Raw genomic sequence first — 13,381 nt, 5'->3', positions numbered from 1 at the left:
GAATCCTTAGATTTCTCAAACTCACAAGGCTTCATATAATCCCTGAAATGTGTAATAGATACTTAATAAATGGGTAATGACTGACAACATCACTTCAAAGCCATCTCAAAATCAAGTTGTGGTTACCTAGGAACAGGCAAAGATAATAAAAATAGAGAAAAACCTGCCTCAAATTGAGATTCAGATTTGCCTTTATTAGTATTTGGCCACCTAGGATTGCCCAGGCAAGCCATAGCAATTATAGCAAGGATTAAGGAAAGGGAAACCTTTCTCCCTTCTCTCATGCAAGAACTACTTATCACATGGAGACTTTAGGGAAGAAGAGAACTTCAAAAAAGTCCACCAAGTAATTGTGAAATGATCCAACTGTTCTGAAGAACAATTTGGAACTATGCCCAAAGGGCTACACAACTCTGTATACCCTTTGATCCAGCAGTGCTACTACAGGATCTGTATCCCAAAGAAATCATAAAGGAGGGAAAAGGATCCACATGTGCAAAAATGTTTGTAGCAGCTCTTTTTGTGGTAGCAAAGAATTGGAACATGAGTAGATCATCTCAAATGGGGAATGGCTGAACAAGTTGTGGCATATGAAGGTAATGTAATATTATTGTTCTACAAAAAATGATGAACAAGCTGATTTTTAGAAAGGCCTAGAAAGATTTACATGAACTGCTGCTTAGTGGAACAAGTAGAATCAGGAATACATTGTACAAAGTAATAGCAAGATTGTTCAATGATCAACTATGAAAGAAGTGGTTCTTATCAGTGATTTAGTGTTTCAAGGCAATTCCAATAAACTTTGGATAGAAAATGCAATGTACATCTAAAGAGAAAACTATGGAGAATGAATATAAATGAACATACTTTATGTTCACTTTATTTCTTTTTCTTTTTTTTTTCTCTTGTGGTTTCCCCCTTTTGTTCTGATTTTTCTCTCCCAACATGATTCATAAAGAAATGTGTATAAAAAATTAATGTACGTGTAAAACCAAACAAAAAGAAAACAATAAAAAAAAATTGTTCAGGGTGTTGGGTGGATGGGTAGAGGGAGAATGAAATAAATGTCTATAAAAATCAATAATTTTTTTTAAAATGCCCGAGTGTTCTTGGACTTTAATATTAGATAACCTCAGAACCTAATTTATGTCCAGATTGGTTATCTAGTGTCAGGCAAAGGCATCAAAAGATAGGGAAATATTCCCAAACTAAGACTCAGGCTTGCCTTTATCACTATTGGTCATCTAGGCCAGGGCATTTAATGTTTTTCCACTCACAACCTCTTTTTGTCCAAGACATTTTTATGTGACCCCAGAGATATGGGCACATGAAATAGGAAAACAAATCAAATATTTACTGATAATAAGTCACAATTTCATGACCCCTCCACATTTAGTTACGAAATATCCATATGGGGTTATGAATCACAGTTTAAGAAGCTGGGATCTAAGCAATATTCTCTTCAGTTCTCTCCTGAAGAAGCCAGTTTATACAGATCTTCATAGAAACTGACCAAGTGCACATAAAGTGCTACTATTTTATAAAAAATGGGATCAGAGATTCAAAGTTAGAAGGAACCTTAGAAAGTGAGCTAGTCTTACCCCCACCTCAAACCCATTTTAGAGGTAATAAAAGTGAGACCCAGAGTCACAGAAGTATTAAAGTACCTGAGGTGAGATTTCAACCCATTTTCTCTAAATCTGTATCTAGCGTTTTTTTTTTTCCATCATATTACCTTTATTTGATCAATAAATACTTTGTTGCAGCATGAGGAGAAGCAGAATAAGAGAAGAGGGGGAAAGTGCTGGGGAAACTGATAGCAGAATACCTCAGTTCAAATCTGTTTAAAAGAGGGACTGAAAAATCAGACAGGGTGGCTCTTTTCAGTTTATTACAAGAATGAGTTACACTGGTCCAAGTTAAACAGCAGACCCCAAATGGTTACATTATACAAGCTGTGAGGTTTTTAAACTTGTGACAAAAGACAGAAGGGAATTTTTCTACTCATTGCAAGGAAATCCCCACTTAAGCTTCGGTGAGCCAAAAGCACTTAAAACCCATGAACCTTCAGCTGGTCGTCCTTAGCCAGTCCAATCTCTACGAGGAACTGGCATATGTTCTTGCGCTGGTCACCCTGTAGCTGAATTACTTCTCCATATTCTGGATGCTCAATTACAGTACCATTGCAGGCAAATTTTTTCTTGAACGCCTTCACTAGTTTCTTTTTATCATAATCATCAGCGATCCCCTGGACAGTAGTGAGGGTCTTCCTGCCGTTTCTCTGTTGAATTCTTATATGGATATAATCCTCAGTCCCAGCAGGAAGCAGGTCATCACCCTTACTTGCATCAGCAAAGGGGTCGAAAGAGTGGAGGTTCTGGATAGCGGACATACGATGCGATTCCTTTTTCTCGGTGGAAACGGCCTGCGGCAGGCGGTGGCGGAAGAAGGAGGCCGGGGCGGGGGGGAGGGGAGGAACGGAGGGTCGGGAAGCACCTGGGCACGAGGCAGAGGCTGCTGAGTCCCAGCGGCGGTTCAGTGATGGGGCCGCTAACTCTCATTCTTATAATCTTGTGTCTTTTAGAGACTGGAAGTGAAGGGGTAAAGAGGGCACCTTGTAGAAAAAATAATGAATGGACAATCCATAAGGCTAGGCACATAGTAGACACCCAATAATAAATATTCATTAAATAAATAATAATGAATTTCCTTTCTTCTATAAAGATACAAACAAAGCAGACACACAAGTCTTGCCTTGATGGAAAACCTTTTGCTGCAAAACTCTTAAAAAAAAAAAAAACTGACAAAGAAGTACCTGTTAGTCAAGTAGCAAGTGACAGATTTAGTAAGGTTAAAACTGTCCAATTTTTATAATATGAGGTAGCAGAAGAGTAGATTTAATATAAATAGCAAAAATAGGAAGGTGAGGGAAGGAAAGAATCTCTACAATTTAGCTACAAAGTGTAAAAAAAAAAAAAAAAAGACAGAAAAGCAGTGGAAATAAGGCAGGGAATGGAATGACAAGACATTAGGGATTAACCAGGTAGATTATTTTTTTCCCTCTGATGCAGCAATCATGTCAAAACTGAACAAGTAGTTAGTTGCAAAAGAGGATGTTCTTTAATATTTCTCTAATAAACACAGCTAATTAGCAAGGCTGGGGCTTGCTTCTCTATCCCTGGGCCTGAGAGGGCAGTGAAAATTATGAAAATGCTGTGGGCAGACAAATGGGACCTGTCTCTGCCATCTGTCTTCCAAATGATCCTGGAGGTACAGCTATTATTTCAGTCAGACACTGGTAGGCCCACAATCATTCATGGTCTTCATGAAGAATAGTGGCTGTCAAGGGCTCGGTGAGTATTACGATTTCTAACAGACATGTTTTCAGCCTACTGAGTCACTGAAACATGGGTGACTGATTGGCAACCTTCAGTTATCTATTCCCCTCATAGCTCCATTTTAGACACGTCCACCACCCTTATCTATTTATCCTCTCCTCTGTTGTATAAACATTTTAGGAGAAAGCCTGCCATTGTCCCTAAAAGGCAGGGAGGAGGAAAAGAAGAAATAATGATACGGGAAATGAGAGACTTGATTGAAATCAACAAAAAGTCTTCTTTCTTTGAGACATCCTGGGAGTTTTAGCTAAAGAGATTGTGTAAGAAAGCATGGCTAGTTTTTATGGAGAATATGTACTAAAAATGAGTATCCAAAAATGCGTCTACTATTACTATCTCAAAAACTGATCAGAAAAGTAAGGAAAATAAATAGGGTCAGTCAACATGTATTTATTAAGCTTTTATTGTATCAGAGAAAAACATATATATGTATATGTATGTATGCATGTATGTATGTATACAGAGATGAAAAAACAGATTTTTTTTGTCCTCAAGAAGTTTAAATTCTATTTGGGGTGCAATAAAGGTATATATTCACAATTAAGTAAATGTCAAGTATATTTAACATGATACAGAGTAATTTCAAAGCAAAGACAGTAATAATAGCTATGAAGATCTAGAATGGTGTCACATTATTTAAGATACCTGAACTGTGATTTGAAGTCATACCAGGTGCTCAAATCCTGTCTCTTAAAACTTTCCTCAGTGGGAAAATTGATTGGTTGGTGCTTCATGACTACTTGAGAACAAAGTTGTCAAGTCCTTTGGAGTAGAGTTCGGAAGAGCTTGAAAGAACTTGGAAGAAGTGACATCTTGGTTTCCTATATTCCTGCTTCAGGAGAGATGTGGTAGAAGATTCTCTTCAGGGAGTGGCCCTTGAAGATAGAGAAAAACTCTGCCTCCATGTGGCTTCTTTTCAAACTCTTTCTTTCCCTTCATTATCTTTCTGTAAAGATAATCTGGAATTTATATTATCCAAACTAGAAGCAAGAAAATCAAGATCACTCTTCTGAATTTGGATCTGATGAACCTAGGACACAGGTTGCTTTTATGGATTAAGATTTATCACAACTCATTAAAAGATATAATCCAAACTCTTTCATTACTGAGTTTAAAAAAAAAAAAAATCTTGAGTTCTAGGAGTCCAGTGTTAATAGGATATGTATTTTTATTAACTGAATCAGGTAATGTTCCTAATGAGATTACTCTGACATGAAATCTTGTGCATGATTTTTTTTATTTTTCCTCCATATCCCAGAGTAAAAAGATCCCTCATTATCTATAGGATCAAATGGAAATGACCCTTGAAGCTTTTCAAAACCTAGTGTCTTTCTACCTTTCCAGCCTTCTTACTCTTGAAGACTGCTACACTTTCTTTCGTTTGTTCAATTCCAATATAAATTCCTCGAAAGAAAGGGCAGGGAGTATATATTTGTATTTTCTGCATTTTATATGCATTCATACATGGTATCCTCTGCCAGGGAATGGGCACAGCTGGATTTGGTTTAGTAACCTTGGAGAGATCCTACCTTCAAGGAACTTAATTGATTTTTTCAAAATGTTGAATTAAATTTAAGGAAGCAGATACGTGGCTCAATGGCTAAAGCATTGGGCTCGGAGTCAGGAAGACCTGAGTTCAAATCTAGCCTCAGACATTACCTGCATAACCTTAGGTAAATAACTTGATTTGCCTTATCCACTTATATGAAAATGGTAAAGCACTCCAGCATCTTTGCCAAGAAAACTCCATGGTCACAGTGTTGGACATGACTGAATGCTTTAACAACAACAACAGTCTTCAATAACTCAGTTGTCACCTCCTAGTCATAGTGATATATCAGAACAGGGATACATTGCGAATCATACTGGTGTAAGGAGGGAATGTTGTTTCCCAAGTGATGAAATTACAGAAAAAGATTGTTCCATTTAAGAAATATGAGTCCCTTTCTTTAAATGAATCAAAAAGAACAGCATGATTTGCTAGGCTAAAAATGGGTTGTATCCACAGGGGATTTTAATTAAATTGGAGAGAGTCCAGCAGAAGCAGTTTAGTTGAGTATAGGCTAAGAGGAAGGAGACTTTCAAGGAGAAGACAAGTTATTTCTCTTCTCCTCCACCTTCCATGGATTCTAGCAATAGAATTATATCTCAGAAGGAGATATCTAATTCAACAATGGGATAATCAGCATGGGAGAATTCAAGGAATATTTAAGGGAGAAGAAGTATCTATTCCAAACATATTTGGATATAGACTCCCTTGAGATCAGAAACACCTTCAAGGAATGTGGCTTCTGGCAACAAAGAGAACTAGTTATAGAGTGAAAAGAGGACTAGCTTTATCAACAGAATAGAGTTTTTAGAGGACTGCACTTGAGAAAAAAAATTTAAGGTCTACTTGAATTATAGACTATATGTTTTCCCTAAACAATAACCACACTACCATTTTGGTTGCTGTCCTTCATTTTTGAAGAGGATCAAAATGACATCACTATGTTAGAGTCATTAGATTAGACTAATATGAGTTTGGAATGCTCTGATACAGGTCAAACACAAATGGTCCCTGGGAACATTTGAGCTGAACTCCCTAATTTTGCACATCTTGTGTTTCTTCTGAGCTAATGCAATTCTACTTTTTTCATAGAGCACAGCATCTTCTCTGATGAGGGCACACCATGCTGAGCGGGTCCTGTGCCAAGGTCTCTCATGTCATACAATCAATTCTTAAAAGAGCTCTTGAGAGTGTCCTTGCATCACTCTTTCTGACTGGATTGTACTCTAAAGTTGAATACACTCTTCCCATGGACGCTATTTGTGAGAGATTGCACCCAGGTTTAAGCTACCATTCTTCCTATTCCATCTTAGCAAGGGCTTTTGCTAAGAGTTAATTGGATTGTACTGATTAACTTCAGTGGGAATTAATAGAAGAGGGGATTTATGGATCCTGTAGTATTAAGAGCACAAATTCATTGGATACTCTAGAATCCCAAGTAGCAACTGTCCCTTGAAGGCCCAATCCTAAAGTTTGAGTGCAAGCATGAGTTGAAGCAGTGGAGCAGAAGGAGAACCATATTTAATTTTTTTTTTCTTAGAAAGAGTTAAATGAATGAAATGAATGAAAGAAAAGCACCAAGGGGAAAAGTATGTATAAATTAATGATTTGAAATTAATGATGTGAAATTAATGAGGAAGAAGGAATTTACTCAGTGGAAGATAGATCCTGCTCAAAATGAGATGAAAAATATAAAAGAGAACTGTTACAAAAAACTGAATAGCACTTCATAGTTACTTCTTACTTTTAAGAGTCTAAATCAATTTATTATAATTCCAGTTCTATAAAGAGAATAATTATTATCTGGATTTTGAATATGATATACAATATCAACTGTTAGACACTATGAAAAAAAATAGGGTTGTAAACCTCTAACTCCTGTTTCAAGGGATGGAATTCTCATTGTTTCATCAAGATTAATCCTGAAATTTGTGCTAGGGCTCCTTAAGATGAAGAAAAGTACAGTTTCTGTGAAGTTCCACTTGAAGGACATTGGGGAAAAGATCAGTGATATCCTAATGGTTCAGTTAGTCATCAACTCTGTATTTAAAGTCTTCTCTTGAAAGAAAACAGTAATTGTTATAATTAATATAATATAATTAAAAATATATGTTAAAGACAAATTCCCTCTCTGAGTTTGCTATCATGGAATTATAAGATTCAAATATTTGCAAGTCATCTTGTCCATTCCCTGTGGCATCAGGCAGAACTACAGTTGAAACATTTTAGAGAATATATTGAAAGTCCTTCAGAGGAGAGCCCACTCCTCCCACTATTAACACTTCTTACCCATCTTTTATATTTTTGCTGTTTGAGTATTTTTCTTTATAGCTAGTGTAGGGAAGTTTGTTTGCTTGCCAAATAAAATAATAAAGATGGGAATTTGGAACACTGAATTGATGAATCATTTGAGTCCACCAAGTGGCTTCATTTAAGGGTTTTTTATTCTTTACCTTTTCTCTTCCCATTCATTTGTATGAGACCGTTTTTTGTTTTGTTTTGTGTTTTTCATTTCTTAAATCACTATGGTGTTTCATATAGCTTTCCTCCCTTCTTTGTCCCTCTTCTCCTTGATAGTCATCCCATCTGACAAATAGTATTTTTTTAAAGAAAGGAAAAAAAGAAAGCAAAATGATAAATACATTGAGAAAGACCCAAAATAGGCAATATCTTACATTTGTAGCTCTTTCTCCTCCATGAAGAATATCTTGGAACTATCTTTTCACATCTCTTCAAGTCCCACTTGATCTTCATATTACATTAAAAGTTTTTTTTTGATGTCTTGTTCTTTCCATTTAAATAGTTGTAGTTACTGTGTATATTATTTTTATATCTGTTTCACTTCACTTTGCATCAATTCATATAGATCTTTACGTGCTTCTCTGTATTCATCACAAACAATATCTCTTATAACACAACTGTATTCCATTACATTAATTGTAATGTAATTCCATTACAAAATTACATTTTATTTAACTATTTCCCAATTGATGAACATTTATGTTCTTTAGTATCATAAAAATGTTGCTATAAATATTTCAGAATTTTCTTATCTATTGTTTCCTTGGGATATAAGCTCAGTTTTGAAGTATGAAGTAAGAATAATTCAAAAGATATGGACATGTTAGTAACATTATTTAATCAATTCCAAATTACTTTCCAAAATCATTATATCATTTTACCAAAAAGAATCTTAAGGTTGATAAAACCAAGATATCTCAGACTTGGACAGCCATTGGTATTTTGCTAAAAAGGTAGTATTTTAAAAAAGATTATGAAAAAGCTGGATAAACAAATATTAATATTATAAGAAACAGAACAATAAAATGTTTCCCCCACAAACCTGAAATTCATTCATCTATAAGTACATATACTGCCTGTAAAAAGAATGGAGACATCTGGGGAACATGGAAGAAGATACATGCATAGGAAAATTATGTGGTCATAGAACACTCGTGGAGAGATTTACATGAAAGGAACATATAAGGTGGGCATATACATGGATGAAACCACATAAGAAAGATGTGGATTATAATGAAATATGAATCTGGGGATGGTATGTTGTTTGAAGACTACTCTAGTTTGAGGAGCTCATCAACATGATGATGATTTTTTACAAAATAATCAATTTTTTGACAATAGCAAGAAGACCATTTATAAAAGCATCAGTGGTTGCAATCTCTTTGGAGGAGATTAATAACATCAATAAAATTAAAGGTCACTGAAATAGAAATATGAAGTCAAAAAAGTTACCTTTCACTGTTCATCCAGCAATATGAGATTATTTCTTCATCTCAATTCTTCCTATAGACCTTCCTATATATATGTGGATTATAAGATTATAATCAGAGTTTTCTAGTATGGGAGAGACAGAAGAAGACAATTGACAAAATTGGAAAGTGAGGAAAATGTATCTTTTTATTCTCACTCAGTGACTTTTTTTTAGGTCTTTCATTCCTTCCTCTCTCCCTCTGAGGTCCTCCATGCTTTCCAGATAATGTCCCATCCCTGGAGTTTATAATCAGTTCCCTCTCCACAATTCTTCTAGCTGCTAAATATTGTTTTTCCAGGTTTTCCACAAGAAAAATGTTCTGATTTTATGTCTCTAAGCACTTGGATTGAGGAAATGGCCAATTTGCAAGAAGAAAAAGGGGATTTGAATCATCTTTCACAGAAACATACAATTAAAGGGATAGTTTATAAGCACTTAGAAAGAGGACTGCAAAGATGGTCACAGAATTAAACAGTGGCTATGAGGAAGCAGCATAATTGGAATTCATTTATGTAGAAAAGAGAATAGAATAGAATAGAAGGAACCTTAGAAATCAAATCTAACTGCCTCATTTTATAGATGAGAAAACTGAGATCAATGACATCCCTAAATTCAGTCAACATTTTTTTAATCCAATCCCCCCACTTTACAGATAGGGGAACTGTAGCTCTGAGAGATGATGACTTTGCTTAAGGTCAAATACATTGTATATAGCTGAGCCAGGAATTAAACACAGGTCTTCTGATTCCAGATCCAGAGTTTTCAACATATCTGTCACTTTTCTGCAGATTTCTTTGAAAGATTCAGAGAACAGAGGCTACCTAGGAATTCATTAACTCTGAAACTTTACCTGTGAGGGTTTGCCAGAAAGGCAAAAAAAAGTGAGAATAATTTCAAATCAATGGCTGGTCTGCTAGGACATTAAGAATTTCTAAGGCAAAGACTAGAAAAACTGCAAGATTACTATTTAGTCTGTGCCTTTGAGTTATTTATGGCACACATGCTTTTATTCTATCAATTGCTATAAGCATTTACTGGCAGGTGTTCACCAACACCCCTGTACATTCATTTCTGAGTCACCTGTGTATTTTTTGCTCACTCCTGTTACATGGAAAAACAGTGATTCCTCCAAAGAGAATCATATCCTGATAACCAAAAGGGTATATCATTATTGTTCAATGATGACTTGTGACAAGGAAGTTGGGGGAACTGCAAGGAAAGAGAAGGAACACATTTGCCCAGTTTCTTCTGTCCAAAGTGTTGAAAGGCAGATCAACATAAATGGTCCTACCAGCAGATGGTGCTACAATCCCAATACCTCTGAATGTAGAAATTCCTAAAGAAGATAATATACAATAATGTCATGAGAAGGGTAGAGAAGATGGGGAAAGCGTCTTGTGAATGATCAAGCACTTTACTGCTGCAAATCTTTAAGAAGAAACAACATGGTAGGGTGGAAAAATCATCGCATTGGATTTAGGAAACCCAAAATAGAATCTCAGATTTGGAAGGAGCCTCAAAGGTCATCTAGCCCAATTTGTAAATGAAGCAGAATTCCCTTTTATGGCACTTCTAACAAGTGGTTAAACATTGTCTGCTTAGATAACATGACATAGACTTAAATAGACACAGACTTAAAGTTGAAAGGGACCTTGGAAACCAAGTAGTCCTCTTTGTTGTTGTTTTTTACAGATGAGGAAATAGGGTGCAAGGTCACATAATTTGGAGACTTCCAATGACAAGGAAGAAATATAAGACATTAAATAGCAGAGATGGTGAGATCTAGTAAGAGGGTGTTCATGTGTTTGTGCTTTAAAGAGAGGTTTTGGATATGTTTATTGACAATAGGATTGGAACCCAGAGAAAGAAAGGCATGGAAGATAAGAACCAGAAACAGAGACAGAGAAAAGAGGACAATGGGAAGTAGTCTAATAGATAAGACAGTAAGTGATGGGACCAAGGGTGTATGTTGAGGGACTTCTTCTTTAGTTGTAGTTATTCAGGCATTTCAATCTCATCAGAATCTTCATGACCCAATTTGGGATTTTCTTGGCAAAGATACTGGAATGGTTTGTCATTTGCTTTTTCAGGTCATTCTATAGATAAAGAAACTGAGTTAAACAGGATTAAGTGACTTGCCCAGGATCACAGATCTGAGGATAGATCTAAACTCAGGAAAATGAGTCTTCCTATGTCCTCTATGTCCTCTGTCCACTATGTACCTAGCTGTTTCCTCTTCACTAGAAACTAACATAAAATAAAATAAAATAAAATAAAATAAAATAAAATAAAAAAGACAGTATCAGGGGCATGTGAGTTGAGAAGGGGAGGGGCTGATGGAAATGGCCTTAATTTGTTGGGTGACATCTGAAGTAAGGTCCTCAACTGGGAAAGTAGAGATGGAGAAGTAATGTAAGTTTGAAGCAACTCTTGGGATAATGGAAATAGAGAATCAATTAGAGAGAAGTAAAAGAATAGCCTTGCAATAATGAAGGCCCAGTTGAGATTATACAACATGATTTTGTAAATCCAATGAGCATGGTTTCATGATTTAACCTAGCATAGTTGTCAGTATCAGATTAGTAGGAGTGGAAGTGGGAATGCTGGGAATAATCCAGAGTTGGAGTTTGGCAAGATGTGAGCAGTGATAGGACAAAAAAATAAGGAATTTGGGAATAGAAAATTAAAATGTTTAGCCAAAGAATCCAAAAGTGTAAAGGGAAAAAGAGGTTGTAGCAAGCACAAAAGAGAAGACCTAGAAAAATATTGAAGGCCAATATTGAGGAGTTTTCAGGTAGTAAGGAATAGAAAGTGAAGAATGATAAGATTACAGAGGAAGATATGTAGGAACTGGGAACTGGGTGGGTAGAGGGAGTGTCCAATAATGAAACCATATTTTGTTGATGTAGTGACAAACAAAAAGATCCTGCATAGCCCAATACTGTCACTGGAATGATCGCTCAGTTTGAAGGAAAAGCAACTTGGAAAACCAGAGGTTCCAAAAGCTATGGGAGAAGAAAATCTGCAATTCTACTTTGCTACCATTAAGTCATTTAGTGAATATATGCAGAGGGCAGAATCAGAATTATATTTGTTAATTGTGAATAACATAAACGATGTATCAGATATGTTGAAAGAATTTATGGGCTTATCATTCCTCACTCTGTGTCATCTGAAAATCAGTCTTACAATGACAAAGCCATTATGATACTATGAAATGGAGACAATGAATGACACTGGTAATTGACTCTCCAGAACTTAGACTGGCAAGGGATATTGAAGATAAAACAAAATTCTTGTGACATAAATATATAATCAAGTAAAAACAGGTTCCCATGTTGGCCGTGGACAAAAAGGTATATATTCTGCATTTTGAGTCCATCATCTTTTTGTTGAAAAAACTGGTTGTATGCTTCATTACCTCTCTTCTGGAATTATCGGTTATTGCAATAATCAGACAAATCTTTCAAAGTTATTTTTCTTAGAATGGAGTTGTTAAACATAGCTCTCTCTCAGCTGACTTTAAAAGGATTCTTCCCTGATGGGATTTAATTGGTAATCACTGAAATCAGCTCTTTTGTTACCATATGACTCAAGGAAATCAGTGAGGAAGTCTCCAGTTCACTCCCATGGTGTAGGACTGACTCCCAGGCAGCTTTTCTTTCAGGCTTGTTAAGTTCTTAGACTCAGACCCAGGAGCAAAAGAAAATGATGGTGCCACATTAGCTGAGGAGGAGGGGGAACAGAGTAAAAATGCTACTCAGGAAATTCTGTGGTTCATGATGACACCCAAGAGAGAAAACATAATGGGGGTCAAGGCAGAAGGCTTATACTGTCATTATAATAGAACTTAAATGGACATTATATTTAATTTCCATGACAGCTTTAATTTTCTGGTTTAAATCTTATGAACATCTGGAAAAGCCATCTGCCCTTTTGTCCAAGGCACCCGAGTATTACTTGTTCTTTGCTTTGTAAAAGATATTCTCTTAATTTTTTTTTTTTTTTTTTTTTTTTTTTTTTTTAAGATATTCTCTTATTGACTCTAGGAGGAGAACGTAGGGAGGAACCAAAAGAACACTAAATACTGACACTGGCTAAGATTGGAAAGAAAGGACGTGAAGTCATGGCAGGCAATATAGTGGACAGAGTGACTCAACTGAGGGAGATCAGAGATCAGATGTCCAGTTCTAGTTTTGTTTATAATTCATTGTATGATTCAGGATAACAGAAACCAGATTCTACTACTTAGTATGTTCTTTGTGCATTCATGGGCAAGTTTTACAATCTTCCTGGGCCTTAGTTTCCTCAACTGTAATATTGGAATAATATTTATGAAGAAAGTGCCTTTGTAAAGCATTAAGTGTAAAGTATTAAATCAGTATAAATTATAAAGCTGCAGATAAATGCATATTGACCCAATGTGGAGTGAGACTTCTTAAAATCCTAAAAACAAAACAACAAAACAGGCTACCTTGGGTGAAAATGAAAGCAGGAAGGGAAAAAAAAAGAGCCTGCATTTCTACTTGTATCCTCACTGCTTAGCATAATGCATCGTACTGCGTAAGCACTTAATAATACTTTCATTCATTCAATGAATCCATCAGCCCATCTATTAGGGATGCCAAAATGAGTATTCCTTTTCAGTTACACATTGGGAGT

General features: G+C 35.8%; 1 protein-coding gene across 1 annotated transcript; it reads right to left on the bottom strand.

The window, feature by feature from the left end:
• Window positions 1-1,869: 1,869 nt before the first annotated feature.
• Window positions 1,870-2,476, bottom strand: LOC141556088 (eukaryotic translation initiation factor 1). The gene has a single exon (XM_074289616.1). The coding sequence runs from the start codon at window positions 2,390-2,392 to the stop codon at window positions 2,051-2,053; it is 342 nt and encodes a 113-aa protein (XP_074145717.1). The 5' UTR covers window positions 2,393-2,476; the 3' UTR covers window positions 1,870-2,050.
• Between the last annotated feature and the right edge of the window lie 10,905 nt (window positions 2,477-13,381).

The sequence above is a fragment of the Sminthopsis crassicaudata genome, chromosome 2 (genome assembly GCF_048593235.1).
Source record: "Sminthopsis crassicaudata isolate SCR6 chromosome 2, ASM4859323v1, whole genome shotgun sequence".
NCBI lineage: Eukaryota > Metazoa > Chordata > Mammalia > Dasyuromorphia > Dasyuridae > Sminthopsis > Sminthopsis crassicaudata.
Note: the sequence above shows the minus strand (reverse complement) of the source record. Positions and strands in the feature narration are given on the sequence as shown.

Bases quoted from the DNA above. Each gene is read 5' to 3' on its own strand.
- LOC141556088 (XM_074289616.1), bottom strand. From the start codon at position 2,392: ATGTCCGCTATCCAGAACCTCCACTCTTTCGACCCCTTTGCTGATGCA.